This window comes from Haliotis rufescens, unplaced genomic scaffold (genome assembly GCF_023055435.1).
Source record: "Haliotis rufescens isolate VD_foot unplaced genomic scaffold, xgHalRufe1.0.p SCAF_2, whole genome shotgun sequence".
In the NCBI taxonomy this organism is placed as follows: domain Eukaryota; kingdom Metazoa; phylum Mollusca; class Gastropoda; order Lepetellida; family Haliotidae; genus Haliotis; species Haliotis rufescens.
This window is the reverse complement of record NW_025963890.1, coordinates 47,532,331-47,551,792: the sequence shown is the minus strand read 5'-3', so window position 1 is coordinate 47,551,792 and position 19,462 is coordinate 47,532,331. Positions and strand designations below refer to the sequence as shown.

At 40.1% G+C, this 19,462-nt stretch overlaps 2 protein-coding genes across 2 annotated transcripts in view; one reads left to right on the top strand and one right to left on the bottom strand.

Annotated features, from left to right (window-relative positions):
• Positions 1-5,801, top strand: part of LOC124142256 (sodium-coupled monocarboxylate transporter 2-like) — a 32,622-nt gene extending 26,821 nt beyond the window's left edge. Inside the window, exons 13-16 of the mRNA XM_048399338.1 lie at positions 2,537-2,733; positions 3,015-3,115; positions 3,299-3,381; positions 4,046-5,801. Of these exons, the coding sequence (XP_048255295.1) occupies positions 2,537-2,733; positions 3,015-3,115; positions 3,299-3,381; positions 4,046-4,150 (486 nt within the window). The 3' untranslated portion in view covers positions 4,151-5,801. The remainder of the gene's footprint in view (positions 1-2,536; positions 2,734-3,014; positions 3,116-3,298; positions 3,382-4,045) is intronic.
• Positions 5,802-15,010: 9,209 nt separating this feature from the next.
• Positions 15,011-15,862, bottom strand: LOC125381955 (uncharacterized transmembrane protein DDB_G0289901-like). Its single transcript, XM_048399337.1, has one exon. The coding sequence runs from the start codon at positions 15,860-15,862 to the stop codon at positions 15,011-15,013; it is 852 nt and encodes a 283-aa protein (XP_048255294.1).
• Between the last annotated feature and the right edge of the window lie 3,600 nt (positions 15,863-19,462).

The following is a 19,462-nucleotide window of genomic DNA, read 5'->3' as shown; positions in this document are numbered from 1 at the left end:
GTACAACATTTTGGCGACGAGGATGGGATTCAAGATGTTGTGAAAGGCTGACAAGTAGTTGGAACTTGAGGTAACTCGCATTGAACTTTGACGCGGTTGAGAGTTGTTGTGATTCAGTATTCGCGCATGTATTCAAATAAGAACTTGCCGTCTTGCATTGTTATGCGGATAAATTGACTGATGAATCTAAATGATGTTTATAGCTCAAGTGAACTGTTTGCTAGTTGGTGCTCACAGAAAACTACAGTTGGTGTTTTACCGGAATTTGACCAGAACAACGTAAGTTGGGAAGAGTTGTGTGAGTTGTTAGAACATTACGTATATATGCTAACAACATGGACGATGAAGGAGTTAACACAAGTATTTTGTTGACCGCTTGTGGTCTTGTCACGTACCAGTTATTTCGTGCATTACTACAGCCAATATATTGTTACTTTGCTTCGGCATTGGAATCTGACACTGGTTCTGCTGCAGCATTAATCAACCCTACTCACCAACCTGGATGAAGTAAGTACACACTTGAAAGGTTACAGAGCTCACAAAGTAACAGTACAGTAACCATTATTCTCAGGTAGAGAATAACCCAATTCAAACACTTCAAGATTTGTGTTCAAAGTTGGCAGAAGGACAGAAATACACAAAGCTTGACAAGACTCATGCTTATCAACAAGTTGTTCTTGATTAAGAATCAAGGCAGTACGTTGTTATTAACACTCTCAAAGGCTTGTTCTGCTACACTCGTCTTCTATTTGGTGTTGCTTCAGCCACAACCATATTTCAACGGATAATAGAGAATGTTTCACAAGGACTTGATCGGTCTGCTGCCTATCAGGATGACAGGTTCTGATGATCAGCATCACTTGAGAGTTCTTGACAGTGTCCTCCAAAACATTTCTGAAGCCGGATTTAAATTCCGAAAAGAAAATTGTGTCTTCATCACAGACTCTTCTCAATAGCTTGGAAATAAGTTAGACAAATAAGGTCTCAGACCTATGGACAAGACACTGTCATCAATACAAGACGCTACTGTACTACAGACCTTCTTACCTGGGGTTACACAATTATTATCATCCATCATTGCCAAATACACTGTCTCCACTGTATGCCTTACTACAGAAGGGTATTCCTTGAACTTGGACTAAGACTCAGAAACAGGCTTTTGACTCATCTAAAGACTTGTTGCATTCTGCTAAATTTCTATATCACTTTGACCAAATAATGCTACTGTTGCTGCAGTGCGACACTTCACCACATGGACTTGATTTTGTTTTGGCGCACAAAATGCTCGATGGATCAGAAAGACCTATTAGCTACGCTTCCAGAACCTTGACTGCTTGATAGAAGCATTACTCTCAGCTTGACTGAGTGTTATTTGTGGATCATAAACCCTTGATTTCCCTCTTCAGTGTGAGAAAACTAAACCTGATATGGCATCACCCACAGTTCAGCGCTAATGCGTCATGCTATGCGCTTATGACTATTCGATTGTTCACAAGTCTTCAGCTACTCACACAAATGAGTCAACTGCCTGTAGCAGCAACAGAGTTTCACTTGTCTGATGAGAAACGTGACAGTGTTTACCTTCTGCATTTCTGCATTCGTGTTACAGCTGATGAGCTTCGCACGGAAACACGCAGGGTAGAGACTTGTCATGTCTATATGAGTATGTGTTAAAGGGTTGGTCCTTCATCAAGTATCATGGGGCATCATTGAACCAGTTAAGTTTTCAGAATGGGCCTGTCCCATTGTTACACGCTTGGGAGAAAAACGTTATTGTGTTGTATGTGGAGTTTTGAGGTGACAGCTAATGACTCAGCATCTAAAAAACCATCCCATCCTAATTACTCCGATATACGATTCGTCGCTGCGTGGCAATACCTTCATAGAAGGTTGCGTCAAGTGAACAGTGAGCTTTGACCACCCAAACATTTCATTTTCTACTGCCTCGATTAGGAAATTTCGATCTCAGCAAAAGACAACCTCCAGTGCAAAATCAGCCCTCCAAGTAAACCCTTTTGGGAGTTGATGTCATGACGATCAGAAACTATTTGAAGTGCTCGAATATATTCTTTTTGAGATACAAATATCAGATATGCTTGTCTGAAGGGTTTTCTCAACTGTACCGAGAATGTATAAGCATCGACGCTGATAAGATAATAAGAAAGTTGTCCTCAGATTCTGACACAGTGGTATCGTATTTGGGTAAAGGCTCATGAGATAATCTTCGAAAGAGATACGTGCGATGTACTGATTTAGCACCGTGCAACCAGTGTACATGGGTTTAACACATGAAAATGATAGTTCATATTTGTTTTGACCACCAAGGTGCATTTTTACCGAAAAGGTGGTATCCGAGGTCTGTAGCAGATGTGCAAACGTCGTATTAATGTTGTTTCTTTACCCTTTTGTGAAATTGAATGTAACAAATATGTAGGCATGGCAAAGTATGATATGTTCTGGTTCCACAGTGTAGAGATAAGCTGTTTGAATCGGTTAGCTTGTATTACTATATACAGCACCCATCCTCTCTCCCTAGAGCGCTATTGTTGCACTGCTGGTTGGGATCAGCTTCCTGACGTGGCTGGTGGTAGGTGCTAGACTTTCCCCAGGGGTGAGGAAGACGCCCCCTCTCCCGCCTGCCCCGACTGATTTCTGCCCGAGTGTCAACCTCTCTCTGCCATACACCATGACGACAACGAACTCAACCAGTGATGATCTACGCCAATATACTGGGTAACATTCGCGACGCTTTGCTTTGTTGAAGAACAACGTATATGATGTTTAATACCTTTCAAACTGTATACGTCAGCTGCTTATGACTTACATAAAAGAGAATCTTGAATTGTTGATATTCGATTTGAAAAGAGAAATTAGGTTTGTTATGGTAATAAGAAGGATGAAGTCAAATACATCTCCACCCTGCGAGGAAACACCTCATGAAATTCACCCCTAATCATGACTTATTCAATGTTTTCTTTCTGCCAGTCCTGTAACTAAATATGATTTCCTGCCAGGTCAGGTCTTGACGCCTTCTACAGTCTCTCCTACATGCTGTACCACGTGTTTGGATTCCTCATCGTGCAGGTGGTGGGCGTTGTTCTCAGTCTGGCCACAGGTAAATATAATCACATAATATAATATCCTCATCCTTTCAGGCTGAATATGATTCTTGTCCTATACTGATATGTTTCTTTTTATGTACGTTCGTAGAACATATTCAATTGAACACCCTACACATTAGAGGGACAAAATGAATCAAAACATTGCTATGAAACAAACTTTCGTCTGAATACTGCAGGTGGAAACAAGGATGGAGTTAACCCTCTCTACATCAGAAAATTCTTCTGCTGGAGGAGTGAACAGGAAGAAGAACATGTGATGGTCAGTACCATGAACCAGAACCCAAGGTTGCAGCTTATTGCAGAATTATAACTTTGTGAAATGGGTACCAACTACTCTAACTTAAATGTACAATTCACCTAATCTGATCATTCAGAGATGATAGCCAAGGAAACAACTGTAAAACCATATTCAGCATCTTATCTAGTCTGTTCAAAGAAATTCAAAATACCAAGCTGGATAACAAGATGGTTTCGATTTTCTAACCGTGAATTTCTTCGTCATGACGTCTTCATTTCTTAATTGTTTAGGCACCTTAAAGCATGTATCTTGTTATCAAATATCATTGAAAGACACATTTTGCTTATGACTAAATTTGTCAATCAAGGGCCTGGCTATGTCATTCCATATATAGTCTACGGAAGACCTCAATCAAACACAAAAAGTAACGGATTGGATACTTTACTCAGGCTCTGTTATGTGTCATCGTATCCAAGGCTTGGGACGTTCCAAGTTCGTTCAGTAACTGGTTTGTATGGGTCTTGTTCGATTAAGACTTTTGGTGGAATATTGCTCACTGCAGCAAAAACTAACAAATAAATGACTAGCATTAGACCGATGCATCCGGTCCCAATACCAGGGACTTTATGTTGGCTCGTAGCTCTGAATCTAAGCCCCAAAATATGCTTCTCTGTTTTTGTTGCAGACTTCAGGAAGGTTTGCTGACACATCAGATGCCCCAGTGGAAGGACCAAGTGGCTCAACAGATGGGCAACAAACTGAATCGTTCATCAAGAACAGAGTTTTATGAAATGTTTTTATTGGAATGAATATTCATGTTATTTACATGTTCTTTTGAAGAGGTAACACTTTCTTTTCCCGCACTACTTAACCAGAAACTTTCATAAACCAGACCTCTAAACAGCTGTAACTCCGCTTTCATTGTTTCGATTTCGACCAGACTTCGTGAAAGTATGTAGACTAGGCTTGTGGATAGCCATGCCTAATTGTAGCCACATCACTTCGACTAACTTCAACTACGGAGAGAGAAATCAAACATGATCCATGTATAACATTTTGTAAGCTATTGTTCCTCACCAGATCATCCAATTACATGGGTCATGTCGTTTGGCAGGCACTTAATGCATTAAAAGTTATCACTGTGCTTTGTACCTAATTCGGCACTCCCCTTAACCCATCTCTTGAAATGCGTCCAATTTTGTGTACATATGGTTTCATGCATCCTACACCAAACACAGATCTGACTAAAGATTTAACAATCCCTATTGGTAGCTATCAAATCTGATTTTACTTCTAATCGATTTTTTCAGAAATTTCGTTTAAATAATTCATATCTTCCTGGGGCCTGCGTCTGCTTAGAAAACATTGAAAGTAGGCATTACTTATCATTACTGATCGGTGCATATATTTTGTTCTTTGGCCCATGTCAAAAGTATCCGCTATTTAATTTATCTTCGTTAGGTTGCTATGGAACCCAAACTGAACTATATTCTGCACTATGTCCCTCATTCAGTCTTGCTTGACAACGGTATAAGGATCTATACCGAAACGTCGCTTTTTACAGTATTAAAGAAGTTGTTATCCATAAAATTGTGTCTATCTTGTCATCCGCCAACTTCTAAGTAATGCCTATCAAACAAGTTATAGAGGAGTTGATTGTAACGACATTGATAGACACACTCGATCGGATGATTCTTGTAGGGTTTCAGTACTGTAAACAAATCGGTACAGAAGAAAATGCAATAACAATTATTTGTTGGACGCCTCCACGAACGCCTGACGCACGTTTTAGCCAAGTTCACTTGCTCGTCAGATACCCTACGTCTCTAGGTCGACCATAGAGGCAAGGAAAGAACGTTAGGAACAGCCGCCCAGAGAGAGGTCTCCTGTAGAAACGGACTTTCGTGTCAATCGCGGCCCAAGATATCACATATCGATTAGTCGAGTGTCTTCAGGATTAGAATAATAGGAGGGGCATCATAGTTTTGTTGGTTGAAATTTGTAACTGCTTGGTCAAGTAGTTGTTTGTATATTAGGGGCGGTCGGGTAGCCTAGTGGTTAAAGCGTTCGCACGTCACCGAAGACCCGGGTTCGATTCCCGACATGGGTACAACGTGTAAAGCCCATTTCTGGTGTCACCCGCCGTGATATTGCTGGAATATGTCTAAAAGCGGCGTAAAATCAAACTCACTCACTCACTCAATGTATGTATATGATGCGTATCCTTCCGTCTCGTCACCTATTTTCGTGGTATTGCCATTGATCAAGGGTGTGTTTCCGCGATCTGTTCTAGTGTGAAACGCTGATTCTAGGTAAACTGGGGAAGCATTGGTTCGATATTGACCACATTTTACACATGTATGTTGACTATTCTAGTTACTAATGGCAGCCCCACAGCTCTCCAGACTACGGGGAATTCATATTAGTGAAACTAACGCATTCAAAGGTAGTTCATATGACTGTGTAATATTTAAATATAACCTGAAAGTTTTGAAATAAATGTAGTCATCTAGGCGGATCCATTTTATATATTCAAACCTATAACCCCAGGGAGGTAAATGTGTCTTCATATTTCTAGCAAAATGATACATAATTGAAAGTGGAAAGTTGAATGTTGTTATTGAATAGATTCTGAAGTAAGACTCATTGCAGAAAAAGATAGCCAGTGTACCTCCAAAAATAATATACAGATTATCTTACTGCATGTAGTGTGTGCATGTATGTGCATTTGTGAACCATGTCTAAAGTCAACCAAGTCTTTTAGGGAGCAATGTTAAAAATGTCACGGTATCAGTGATTGGCTCAAATTCATCACGGACCAACAGACCTTTTTAAATGTTGATGATTTCCTATATCGTCAAGAATTGCTGTTTTATGACAACAGGATTACAATACATGCTCAAGCAATCATTACATAATTCAAACAAATTAGCACTGTTCATGTTGTGAATTTGTTTTATTGCACTTCTAATATGTCTTACTTTATCAACATGCTACAAAAGTTTCTAGAACAGAATTTATGGATGTCATCTTTTTTATAACGAGGAACACAACGTTTCAGAGTATATGCTTACTCCTTCATCGGGTGAATGATTGCTATGAGGCAGAGAGCATATATATTTACATGTAAGAACAACAAAAGTAATAAGATAACAAAAGGTTGAAAATTTGGCGAAGGAAATGGTTTGCTTTCAAAACATCATGAACATCCATCAATATACCTCATACACTTTGAATATTCTCTAATTTCACATTTAGCAATAGCCCAGGTATATAAAGGTATGTAAATAAATAAATATAGGTGAGATATCCCCATTCATGAAATAACAATTGAACTGTCTTCAGGAAGACAATGTGCGAAGTAAAAAAACCCGAAAACATTGAACATGTCAAATATGAAAGATGAAAAAGTTAATTGCCAAAACAACACTATATGAACACATTTGTACACTTAACATACGATAAACTGATATACAGAAGATATACAAATCCCATCAGGGACTTATGAATATTGTTTAAATCATATATAAATAGTTCGAATCTAGCTAGAAATGTATCCATTCTTGCAACTTCCCTTGGGTATTTTGTAATGATTTCTTAAAGTGTTACCCCAGGTTTGAAGCTAGCTACAGTAAGTGGATCCATGTTACAATCAACTCTTGGATATTTTCTGGTGATTTCACAGATTTTTACCCAAGGTTTGAACCTAGCTAGAGGGTGTACATACATACTGCAATCAACCCTTTGATATTTTTTGATGATTTCACAAAATTGTTGCCCCAGGTTCGAACCCAGCTTGAAGGTGTACATACATACTAGAATCAACCCATGGGTATTTTGTGGTGATTTCATAGATTGTTGGGGCGGTCGGGTAGCCTAGTGGTTAAAGCGTTCGCTCGTCACACCGAAGACCCGGGTTCGATTCCCAACATGGGTACAATGTGTAAAGCCCATTTCTGGTGTCACCCGCCGTGATATTGCTGGAATATTGCTAAAAGCGGCGTAAAACCAAATTCACTCACCACTCATAGATTGTTACCCCAGGTTCGAACCCTGCTAGAGGGTGTACATATATATTAGAATCAACCCATGGGTATTTTGTGGTGATTTCGTAGATTGTTAGCCCAGGTTCGAACCCTGCAAGAGGGTGTACATACATATTAGAATCAGCCCTTGGGTATTTTGTGGTAATTTCATAGATTGTTAGCCCAGGTTGGAACCAAGGTAGAGGATATAGATCCATACGATGATGTACCCTTGGGTTTGTGGTGATTTCCAATATGCTTACCTCAGATTTGAACCCAGTTAGAGCAAGTTCATACATATTAGAATCAACCCTAGATATTTGGTGGGGATTTCCCAGATTGTTTCCCCAAGTTCGAACCTAGCAAGAGGGTGTCGATCCATACTGGAATCTACCTTTGGCTATTTTGTTGTGATCTTACAGATTATACCCTGAGGTTCGAAGGTCATGACAAGAATAAGATATCAAATGTATTGTGCCCTAAGAACTGAAGTTTGAAGGAAGTAAAATATCAATGCATTGAACATGTATCATGTAGCCATGACCATGATGACAGGTTAAAACTAGTGTTACCAAAACAACACTATGTGAACACATCTGTACGCTTAACATACAGTGATATACACAATACATATTAGATTTTTTGCAATGCTTTATATCACTTATATAATAATACGTTGCATGTTGTGCCCCAATTTGGAACCTTCCTAGAGGCTGTAGATCAATACTACAATCTACCCTTCCATATTTTGAGGTAATTTCCCACATCTTAAAAGGTCACGCCACTCTGCTACTCTCAAGCCAATAGTGACTGTTCAGTTGCTACGTTAACTTGCTGTATCAGAAAGATATTACTTCTGGTTGACAGAACATATATTTGATAACAGATGACAAGGTACTTGTAGTCCATATGTGACTCTTGATCTATCAAACTCTCACAGTCTAAGGGACTAGTCAAATGCGACCTCTTCAACTGTCATGTGTCTGTATTTGAGTTTTCAAATACATGGTTACCCATTATGTGTGGGTATTCCATATTTATTACTTCTTAACTGTTCATTACAGAAAAGTTGTCATCACAGGGTATTAAGTTCACAGTTCACTGAACTTGTTAAAGCAGAACCAATCTCAGTAAATTATGATTAATCAGATACCAATACAAGTGATGAAATCAGTAATGTTTTCTTCACATCCACATGTTTGTACAATAATACAACAGGCACTCGTGCCAAGATCAACCCCTTCTTCTTAACTTCATTATATTTTAGTATGAAAGGTATTCTGAATTTCTTTTGAACATCATACATCATGGACACATTATTATGAGCAGCATTACACAGGTAGAATCAATAAGTTGTACATTGAAATAGACACATCTTTCATGTAACACAAACAATTCAGCAATCAGGGTTACTAGCTCACATAACGTGTACTGGATAATTCATGACTCAATTGATTTGCACATATGGTCATAAACATTATGGCCACTCCTAATTATTTTCTAAAAACGCTTCACCAAAAGAATGGAATATAGATTTCTGCACAACAGATACACCAGTACTCAATGTATGTTACAGTATCCATTGATTTTTTTATTAGTTCATTGCAGTCATATTTGGAGTGTAAACTTGGGTGATACCAAAACCACATGATGGTCACAGTTGGAATGAACATCTAAATACTAAAAGAAATAAGTATGTGTGCTATTGTGCATGTTCAAAGTCAGTGAATAATAAATATGACAACTATCAGCTATACTCACTGCCAAAAGAAACGCGGACCATAGAAACATATAGAGAAGTATGTACGTTAAGAAGAGATGTTTCCAATGTGTACCAATTGATGAAAAAACTAACAATTAGCCAAGTGTATCCACCGAGTGATTTTATTCTTATCACGTTATGCGGCGCATGATTTTCAAACTTTACACGTTAATCCTGCACAAGACAGATGGTGCATCTTAAGTCACGGATCTATAACGTCATAAAGAGTGCATTCACGAGCATTAGTTCACATTACATACCAGCATGTTCTTTTCTGCATCGAACCAGATCTGAGATCTCTTGAATATGAGTAAGTCTTCATATAGTAACCAACATGTATGGTATTAGCTGAGGTAAATATATATTTCAACATAAGTGTTGTGGACACAGCACATTTGCTTGTATCATTCAGAACAATCAGTTTCATAATTGTAATTTACAACTACAAAAAAGGGAATGCACAAATATAGCATAATATTAATAATAATATATGTATGAGTGAGTGAATGAGTATGGTTTTACGCCGCGTATAGCAACATTCTAGCAGGAGGACACATGGCGGAATTCTGTAATTACTTTTAATAAAGCACTCTTGTAGAGGCAAGGATAAAAATGCATATACATTTTATTGCTTCTTGTTTAACACCGTAACCAGCAGTATTCAAGCTATATGACGGTGGTCTGTGAATAATCGATTCTGGACAAGACAATCCAGTGATTGATACATGAGCATCGATCCACGCAACTGAGATACGATGACATGCATCAAGCAAGTCAGTGAGCCTGACCACCCGATCTCGTTAGTCGCCTCTTACGACAAGCATAGTTGCCTTTACTCCAAGCATGGGTTGCTGAAGACCTATTCCAACCCAGATCTTCATTGTTTTTTTCATAGTTTGCAAAGTTAGTATCAAATGATTAATGAACATACATGCCATGTCCATCCTTGATTATTTAATGTATTCTATCTTTATTGACAAATACCATGGCCCATTTGCTGCCATTGGATTGTTTAGAGAGTGAAGTCATTTGACGATTTTGTTTAATCATACTCAAACAAAGTTATAGTAGCAAATGGGTCCATGTTGTTTATTACCCACGTGGAGAAGATACAGGTGGTAAGATACTAAATCCGTACGTCACACGCGTGTCGTACAAGGTTGACCTTGTTTTATTCGTTTTGATTGGATAACCGTGACCTCTGTCACACCGGGACTACTTTTTTAGTTCATAAAAATTCGCGAGACGTCATTCATTTTGCAACTACAAGGCAGAACTGAAACATTCTCATGAGAGCCAGAGATATTTACAAACACTTAATTAAAACAAACAAGATAGTCACACGCATCGAGGGTCCCCATTAGCGTGACGCACCCGCCCGATTTTCCGGTTGTGCAATCGAGGGGTATTTTGTAGCACTGTTTCGGGAGTTGTTTGTTCACGACTGCACTACCAGATAACTCAAAGTGAACATTTCCGATACAAATCATACGAAAACTCCGTAGAAGTATGCCTGTCTTCTTATTATGTGGCCCAAAAAATCCCAAATGTGAACAATAACATTCCCCATCTCTAGCGTAAAACACTGAGTAGATCACGGTTGTCTTTTCTTATTCCGGTGGTGACCTTGCCCTTCGTTCTAAGCCCTTCGTTGGTCTGTCAACGAACGAAAGTTGTTATGTATTTACACAAAAATATTTATTTAACGTGGGTAATAAATCAAATACCTAACTCATTCTCGTTAGACACCATTTTTTACGAAACGAGTGGACTTTCTATGTTTGCTCGGTCAGATACCTTAGAAAGTTCACGAGTTTCGTAAAAAATGGTATCTAACGAGAATGAGTGAAGTATTCTCTATCTATCACAATAGAATGTACAATGCACAGAACAATGGACAATATGAACCAATGACTCAAAAGAAGTCAACGAACACCAACTTCTTGAAAAAAAACTAGTTAATCTCGTTGACAGATCAACTGTAGTCATATGAAAGAATTCAATGTTCTTCAACATCTTTTGAGTAGTATATATACATGAAATACAATCTGACCAATGTTCACCGTGCCGGTGTCTACAGGGGTTCCATCCAGGTCAATGGCACACACCACACCCCCAACCCAGGCTTTGCGGATGTTTATTTGCCATGTGAGGAATTATTTTGGATATTTTCACAAAATAATTCCTAATCAGATTTCAATGGCTTCTTGGTAACCAAAGTATGTCGGAAAAATCTGGTCAATAAGCGTTCCACTTTCAGTAGTAAGAATTTCTAGTTCTGTTGCCCATGTTCCAACATGCAACATTCGTGATTCAGAGATGTATTGTTCAGTGGAGTCATAACCTGGTCTTAAGAATGCATGGAAGCTTTCAGCATGTTCTCTTAGGTGTTACACAACAGCCTGTCTGCTTTCCCTGTTTTCTTTGCCAGAGATTGCATGGGTCAAACTTCAAAAGAAGCAATTGCCATCACCTTCATTAGGTATTGTTCTGCACGGTTCACCAATTTCCATACCAAACTCATGATCTTGGGCTTTTGATACACATAGATGTTGAATATCAAGCTTCTTGCACAGCAGTTCACATACATTTGATGATACAGGGCTAAAGAGGATCACACTTTCATCAGTTGTAATTATCTCAACATTTCCATCTTGTGAGTTCTCGTCAAGTTCATCAATGTCAACCACATCATCCTGATTATACTCATTGGCTTCATCAAGCTCAATTATTTCAACACTGCCATCTTGTGAGTTGTCATTGAGTTCATCATTGTGCATATCATCATGATCATACTCATTGGTTTCACTTGCTGTATTCTCTGACTGGTTGTCAAAAGAAATAAGCAAAGGTTGACCTGAAAAATGCATAGAGATCTGTGCGAATTCATCCTAGTAGCCACAAGTATACAGATCTTTCATGGCTCTTCGAAGGAGACTCGGACTACACTTATATGTATGACGCCAAGTGCCCTTTGGTTCTTTCAAGAGTCCTCGTATTTTTCAGACTTTAAATAGTGCTGTTTGTCGCATTATGAAACAGCACTATAATTCCAACTGACATTGCATAATTAGATGAGTTCTTGAATATTTGTGACTCAGCAAAAGGACAGGCGAAATTGCTGGACGTGCTTCAGTTTCTGGGATTTAATATAATCTGGAACAAGGTGGATGGTCCTAGCCAGAATATTGTTTTCTTAGGAATTGTGATTGATACAACAAATGGTGTGCTTTCTCTACCTTCAGACTAAGTGACAGTTGTTAAACAAGAGCTGTTGGAATTCAATAACATTGGAAACGATCAACAATAAAGCAGTTGGAAAGTTTAATTGGAAAGCTCAATTGGGCAAGCATGGTTAAAAAAGGAGGAAGAACATTTTTTAGAAGAATTATTGATCTAAAGAATACTCTGCAGTCCCAGAAAGATAAATTGCAATTGAACGCTGACTTCCATGAAGATGTGAATTGGTGGCTATCTTTCTGTGGCTACAGACTTTCAATGGCACGACACATTTTCTGGACTCTAGACTTTACATACTGATGCATGTCTAAAGGGTGGAGGTGCTTTATGTATGCCAATTGGGCCACAGATATTGCCATATGTTTGTGATCAGCACATTAACTGTAAAGAAGCCATGATGATCATATTAGCAGTTATGAGATGGTGTCACCACTTCGTTGATAAAGTGGTTATTGTTAAGACTGATACCAAACTGCAAGATCAATTATCAATAAGCAGACGTCCAAGTCCCCCTTTTTAATGAAGTATTTGAGATAAAGTTCTGGTTACAGGCGTCATATTACTTTGTTCTACGAGCTGAATATATTCACGGACATCAAAACGTCATTTCCGACACCATTTCAAGAATTCATGAGAAAGGAAAGCTGTCAAATGTGTTTTCATTGTTGCCTAGCCTCCAGTTGTTACCTTTTTCATTTGAAAATCTGTCTACACACATGAGTTGTGATTTTATTAACATCAGATGGGGACGAGCATGGCGAGTTACAGAGGAGGCTAAGAAGCTCGGTACAGAGACTCAAGATGCAAGGGTGGGCAGTCGACCAAGTCAATGTATCGCAGTCAACTCAAGTGTTACACTGACTTTTGTGATCTGATCACTATTGATACAGTACCAGTGACACAACAGGACGTATTGCTCTATATTGCGTACTTGCGTGATGTGAAAAAATTAAAATTTGGCACTACACGTCAGTACTTGAGTATCATTTCAAATATCCATAAAGAAGGAGGATATCCAGATCCCATCAAAGATAATTGGCAAGTTCAACATGTTCTTCGTGGTGCAAAACGGGAAATAGGCGATGCTCAGACGGCTGCAAACCCTGTTACGCCAACAATGCTGTTAGCAATACATGACAACTTGGATTTAGGTTGTCCTTTTGGTGCCTGTGTGTGGGCTGCCTGTGTGTTAGGTTTCTTTGGTATATTGAGGGCAGGCACTTTTTGGTGTAAAAAGGTGCGTTTGTGGCAGAGAAGCCTATTCGTATTCAAGATGGAAGTGCAGTAGAGGTTGGTTATTATGTCAAGCTGAGGCACACTGAAACGCTACATTTTCGTGAGAAAGGTTTGGATATAATTCTGCCTAACATTCCTGGCCAGCCACTGGATCAAGGTCATGCTATCCAGTCTGTGCTAGAGTATCAGGCGGGTAGAGAGAGAGCTCAACCTTTTCCATTAGACAATAACTACCAAGCCCTTGATTATGACAGATTTGTGTCCATAGTACACCTTGCACTCAGGCGTTCTTGCAACCAACTAGTTGTGACTGGCCACTCTTTCTGCAGGGGTGGAGCATGCTGGGCCTTTGAGATTGCACTTCCTGGGGAGATCATTCAAGAAATAGGCTTCTGTAAAAGTAATGCCTATTTGAACATTAGACATACTACAAAACTGGACGCATTGACAACTTTGGGGAAATTACTCCCAAGAAGTTAGACTTTTCATTCACATTCCTTGTCAATGCCACGTTCCTCCTTATTCATTGTTTACTCACTGTGGTAAATCATTTATATTATTATTTACTTGGTATTGGGACTTTGGGATTTAACTATTCACTTTGCCACTTGTACGATCACCGCATGTTGATCAACGTTTCAATTTATTGTCTTTGTGCTCAGGCGCACATTAAAATTTCCCAGATTTTACTTCATCTTGTGTGGTCTTTTCCTTATAGATATGAATTTGCAATATGCTTTTTGTTACACCTCCAGTTAGATTAAAGTTGTATTTTGTAATGGGAGCGGGAATAGGCATCGGGTTCGCTTGCCGAGCTCACCACGTTACCACTCCCACCCTCGCAGTAGGCGTATTGGCTTGTGGTGGGACTGCATAGTGTAACTGCTATTCTATTAATGTCATGTTATATAGCTTCTGAGATTGTATGATCACTTCATGTGGATCAAGGCTCATATTGTTGGGAGATTTTACTATTCACTTTGCCACGAGTACGATCACCGCTTGTTGATCAAGGTTTCAATTTATTGTGTGTTTCCTTTTAGATATGAATTGGCAATATGCATTTTGTTACACCACCAGCTAGATTTAACTTGTTTTCCAAGGTTCAGATCGCGAGATTGCGAAAACGCGATAACGATTCTATGGGAAACACAGGCTCAAGGTAAAGACGGATTTATTACCTGCCAACACAAACATTGTTTGGAGAGTTGCGCTCTCATTCTCTTCAATGGCGTGTTAAAGTAAAGAGAGGTTATCATGTTCCTCGTGTAGAGGTTTTAGAGGAATTATTCGACTTTCTTTTCATGGCTAACAGGTAAAGAGGTAGGTGTGACTTGTCAAATTATTACAAATATTCATCGTCACATTTGCTAATGAATACACTGCATTATTCTTGGGATCCAGGTATCCATTCACTGTCGGAAAGAGGATCCCATGGCTGAATGCGTGTCATCTGTCCCAATGTTTCTGCTTTCAGTTTCTTATTCTCCGCTGCTTCCCCGTTGCACCTCCGCTGCTTCCCCTCTGCGCCTCCGCTGCTTCCTCTCTGCGCCTCCCCGTTGCACCTCCGCTGCTTCCCCTCTGCGCCTCCGCTGCTTCCCCTCTGCCCCTGCTGCTTCCCCGTTGCACCTCCGCTGCTTCCCCTCTGCGCCTCCGCTGCTTCCCCGTTGCACCTCCGCTGCTTCCCCTCTGCGCCTCCGCTGCTTCCCCTCTGCCCCTCCGCTGCTTCCTCTCTGCGCCTCCGCTGCTTCCCCGTTGCACCTCCGCTGCTTCCCCTCTGCGCCTCCGCTGCTTCCTCTCTGCGCCTCCGCTGCTTCCCCGTTGCACCTCCGCTGATTCCCCTCTGCGCCTCCGCTGCTGTCTCTCTGCGCATCCGCTGCTTCCCCGTTGCACCTCCGCTGCTTCCCCGTTGTCCCTTCGCTGCTTCCCCGTTGCACCTCCGCTGCTTCCCCGCTGTACCTCTGCTGCTTCCCCGTTGCCCCTCTGCGTTCCTCTCTGCGCCTCCCCGTTGCACCTCCGCTGCTTCCCCTCTGCGCCTCCGCTGCTTCCCCTCTGCCCCTGCTGCTTCCCCGTTGCACCTCCGCTGCTTCCCCTCTGCGCCTCCGCTGCTTCCCCGTTGCACCTCCGCTGCTTCCCCTCTGCGCCTCCGCTGCGCCTCCGCGATTGTGGATATGGTAAAACAATTATAGCTCGAGTTCTGTCTGTGTGTAGCAGGGCGATTGTGGAAATTGTCAAACATCTATAGCTCGGGCTCTGTCTGTGTGTAGCAGGGCGATTGTGGATATGGTAAAACAATTATAGCTCGGGTTCTGTCTGTGTGTAGCAGGGCGATTGTGGATATGGTCAAACAATTATAGCTCGGGTTCTGTCTGTGTGTAGCAGGGCGATTGTGGATATGGTAAAACAATTATTGCTCGGGTTCTGTCTGTGTGTAGCAGGGCGATTGTGGATATGATTAAACAATTATAACTCGGATTATGTCTGTGTGTAGCAGGGCGATTGTTGATGTGGTAAAACATTTATAGCTCGGGTTCTGTCTGTGTGTATCAGGGCGATTGTGGATATGGTAAAACAATTATAGCTCGAGTTCTGTCTGTGTGTAGCAGGGCGATTGTGGATATGGTAAAACAATTATAGTTCGAGTTCTGTCTGTGTGTAGCAGGGCGATTGTGGATATGGTAAAACAATTATAGCTCGAGTTCTGTCTGTGTGTAGCAGGGCGATTGTTGATGTGGTAAAACATTTATAGCTCGGGTTCTGTCTGTGTGTATCAGGGCGATTGTGGATATGGTCGAACATTAATAGCTCGGGTTTTGTCTATTTATCTTGACAGTTGTGGATATGGTTTAACATTAATAGCTCGGGTTCTGTCTGGATGTGGTTAAACATGTGTTTCTAGAAATGTGACCTGCCTCCTTAAATAGTAGACAAATATAGTTTTAGTCCCATTTTGTTTTCAACTTTTGTTTGTAACTAAGGTCATTAATGGGTTTTTCATTTTTGTTAACATCACCCTTTTGGACAATACTAATATATGTATGCCGAAGCATGATAACTGGGCATCCCAGGCTTGCGACATGTGGCTCACTTCACTTGTTTTCAATTATGCCATTGTTTACATTTTCTCGGAACCTAAAGCTTACTATTGACTGAGGGTATTTCTTGTTTGAATGGAGATATAAACATTGGAACTTGACATTCAGAACAATACATGATTGACTTTCCCCCCCGAATAAACACGTTAATCCATTTATGCAACCTGCAGTCTATGTTTTGATGAATTTTATAGGACCAATTCCTACACGGTTTGCGCTTTCAGTATGACTCGCACTGCAACGTCCATGGCGTCCATTCACAATGCTTATGCGTATGGGATGGAATAATTTACGTACAGTAAAACCAAGATGACGACATAAGGAATTAACACTGCAAACACGAAAACGTCGTTTTTTCGGATATGGGCAATGGACGGAAAAACGACTTAACATTCATTAAAATTGATTAATTGGTGAACAGAAAGTACAGAAAGTGTACGGAGAAACGTCTAGGTTTTTAAGCGGAAAAAAGACGGATTAACGATGCCTATTGCCCCGCCTTGTACAAATGTAAACGACCAATCACATTGCGCCGGTCCCCTGACGCACGTGATGACCAAGGCGTCCTTTAGTAGGTTTTGTATTTCTGGCTGCGGTGGCATGGTTTTCTTTGGTATCTGTCCCTCGCAGTGCAGCGAGATTTGCTGATAAGCCAGGTTTAAGATATTTAAACTTTCAACTGTTGGAATTCAGACACGCGCCAAGACGTCAAACTAAACCATGTTACCAAGTTTATTGACATCACATATCCCTCCATGCACAAATAGCTCTATCGGACACTCGGTTGCCAATTATTTGGTTACAACACTAAATGAAATAGGTAAATCTTGAGAGATGTTGCTTATGGCGATTAGAATGGACTATTATTACTTGAGTTACTTACACTCAACATTGTCCTTGTTATTGTATGTAATTGTAATTATCTATCTTCAAGATAAAATATACCATACACAGGGCGTCATCAGTGCATTTCGCCGACAGTTTTATCAAAACACCTTTATGCGCCAGTGATTTATGTAATTTCAAGTTCACCCCTTTTGTTACATTGTCGACTCACCCAGGCAGGCGGTAAAAATAGAGTTGCTACGAGTGGATCCATAACGCAGTATCCATCCATAACAAAGAAAGATCACACAACAATTAAAGAACAATTTATTGCTGTCCGATCAGTAAATAAAATGTGAAATGTCTTACTTCTTGCTACAATATTGCCCCATATCCCATCAAGCTCCAATAAATTTCACATTACAGATAAATCAATCGAAATCCAGTTGATACATGGTGGTACAACCTGGGTTTAACCATTGACTTAACACTTATTTCCCTTTAATGTAATCTCGAATTAATTGAGTGTTAAATAATTGATCTGTTTGTTAATCTTTCTGTTCGGTATGATCAGTGGTCTCTGTTACTAAACAACAATCGGAATCTACTCAGGAGTGCAGTTTGTTATGTAAATCTATTTATTGTTTCAGATCAGTTGTATCAATACCTATCCTCTACTCAACAATATGTGACAAACTATTTCATTCTTTATAGTTTCTATCACAGTACCCATTGCTAGCACTGTATACACCGCGACCAATATACCTGTCTGCTGTTGGGACTGATCCAATACCAACCAAACGGTGTAATTATAAGACTTCCCTGTAGGCGAAAGTATACCTAACCACACAAAGCTGCAAAAAAATGCTGGAATAATTCGGATGATTGCTTTTAAATGCATTGTAGATATAATGGAAAATAAACACCAAAATTATAGCTCGAAAAAAGGACGATACATGTTTTAATACAATACAATCTCAGAAGCGTGATAAGCTTAAACGCAGGAGTTTGTTGTTTTGAAACTCTTATAATTAAAAGATGGGTAGAGTTGTTTGTGTTAATGTTTGTATTTCTCTATTTTTGGGGAATTATTGATGCGGCGCCTGCTTGTCATCTGATGGACATCAATCATCAGCTGTCACCATCTGCAATGGTCTTGCATAAATGCCAGAACAGGGCCTGTAAATGGGACGTACTCTGGTAGTGTCACAATATTTGCTGTGATCCCAGCTAATTCCCCCCACTGGGGGATATAGTAGTAATTTAGTTCATGGTACCATGCTTGTATATGACCTATAATACGTGTTTAAAAATAAGGTTTTGGGGCGTGAATACAATTTACACCGGCGCTAGTATATTCCAATCAATTTAACTGGATATTGAAAACGGTTTCTTGTACATTACATTACTACACATAATTTTGCGACTAACGGGATCGGGTGGTCGGGCTCGCTGACTTGGTTGATGCATGTCATCGTATCCCAATTGCGTGGATCGATGTTGATGATATCAGTCGCTGGATTGTCACCGATGGCACCCGTCACAAACACATGTAAGGACAAGTCAATCAACGGAAACATGATTGTACTAATATAGTGATGTCAGTCCTCACTATTGCCGATCATTAAACATATTTTGTGTATTTTGCGCATCAAAAGCGCATGCCGTCACAGATATGGCACCAGTCACAAACACATGCAAAGACAAGTCAATTGTTATCCCATGCCAACCACGGAAACATTATGGTACAAATGTAGTGATGTCAGTCCTCACCACTGCCCAGCTTGAAAAACTTGTTCATCAAAATCATGGATGTGTATCGTCATATATTTGAACTCATCACCATCCCTTTATTGACAATCCTTATTGAAGAGCTAAGAAATCAAAAGCTGTAACAGTCTATTTTAACATTATATCAT

Coding starts and splice junctions, on each gene's coding strand:
- LOC125381955 (XM_048399337.1), bottom strand. CDS start 15,862: ATGTTTGACAATTTCCACAATCGCCCTGCTACACACAGACAGAACTCG.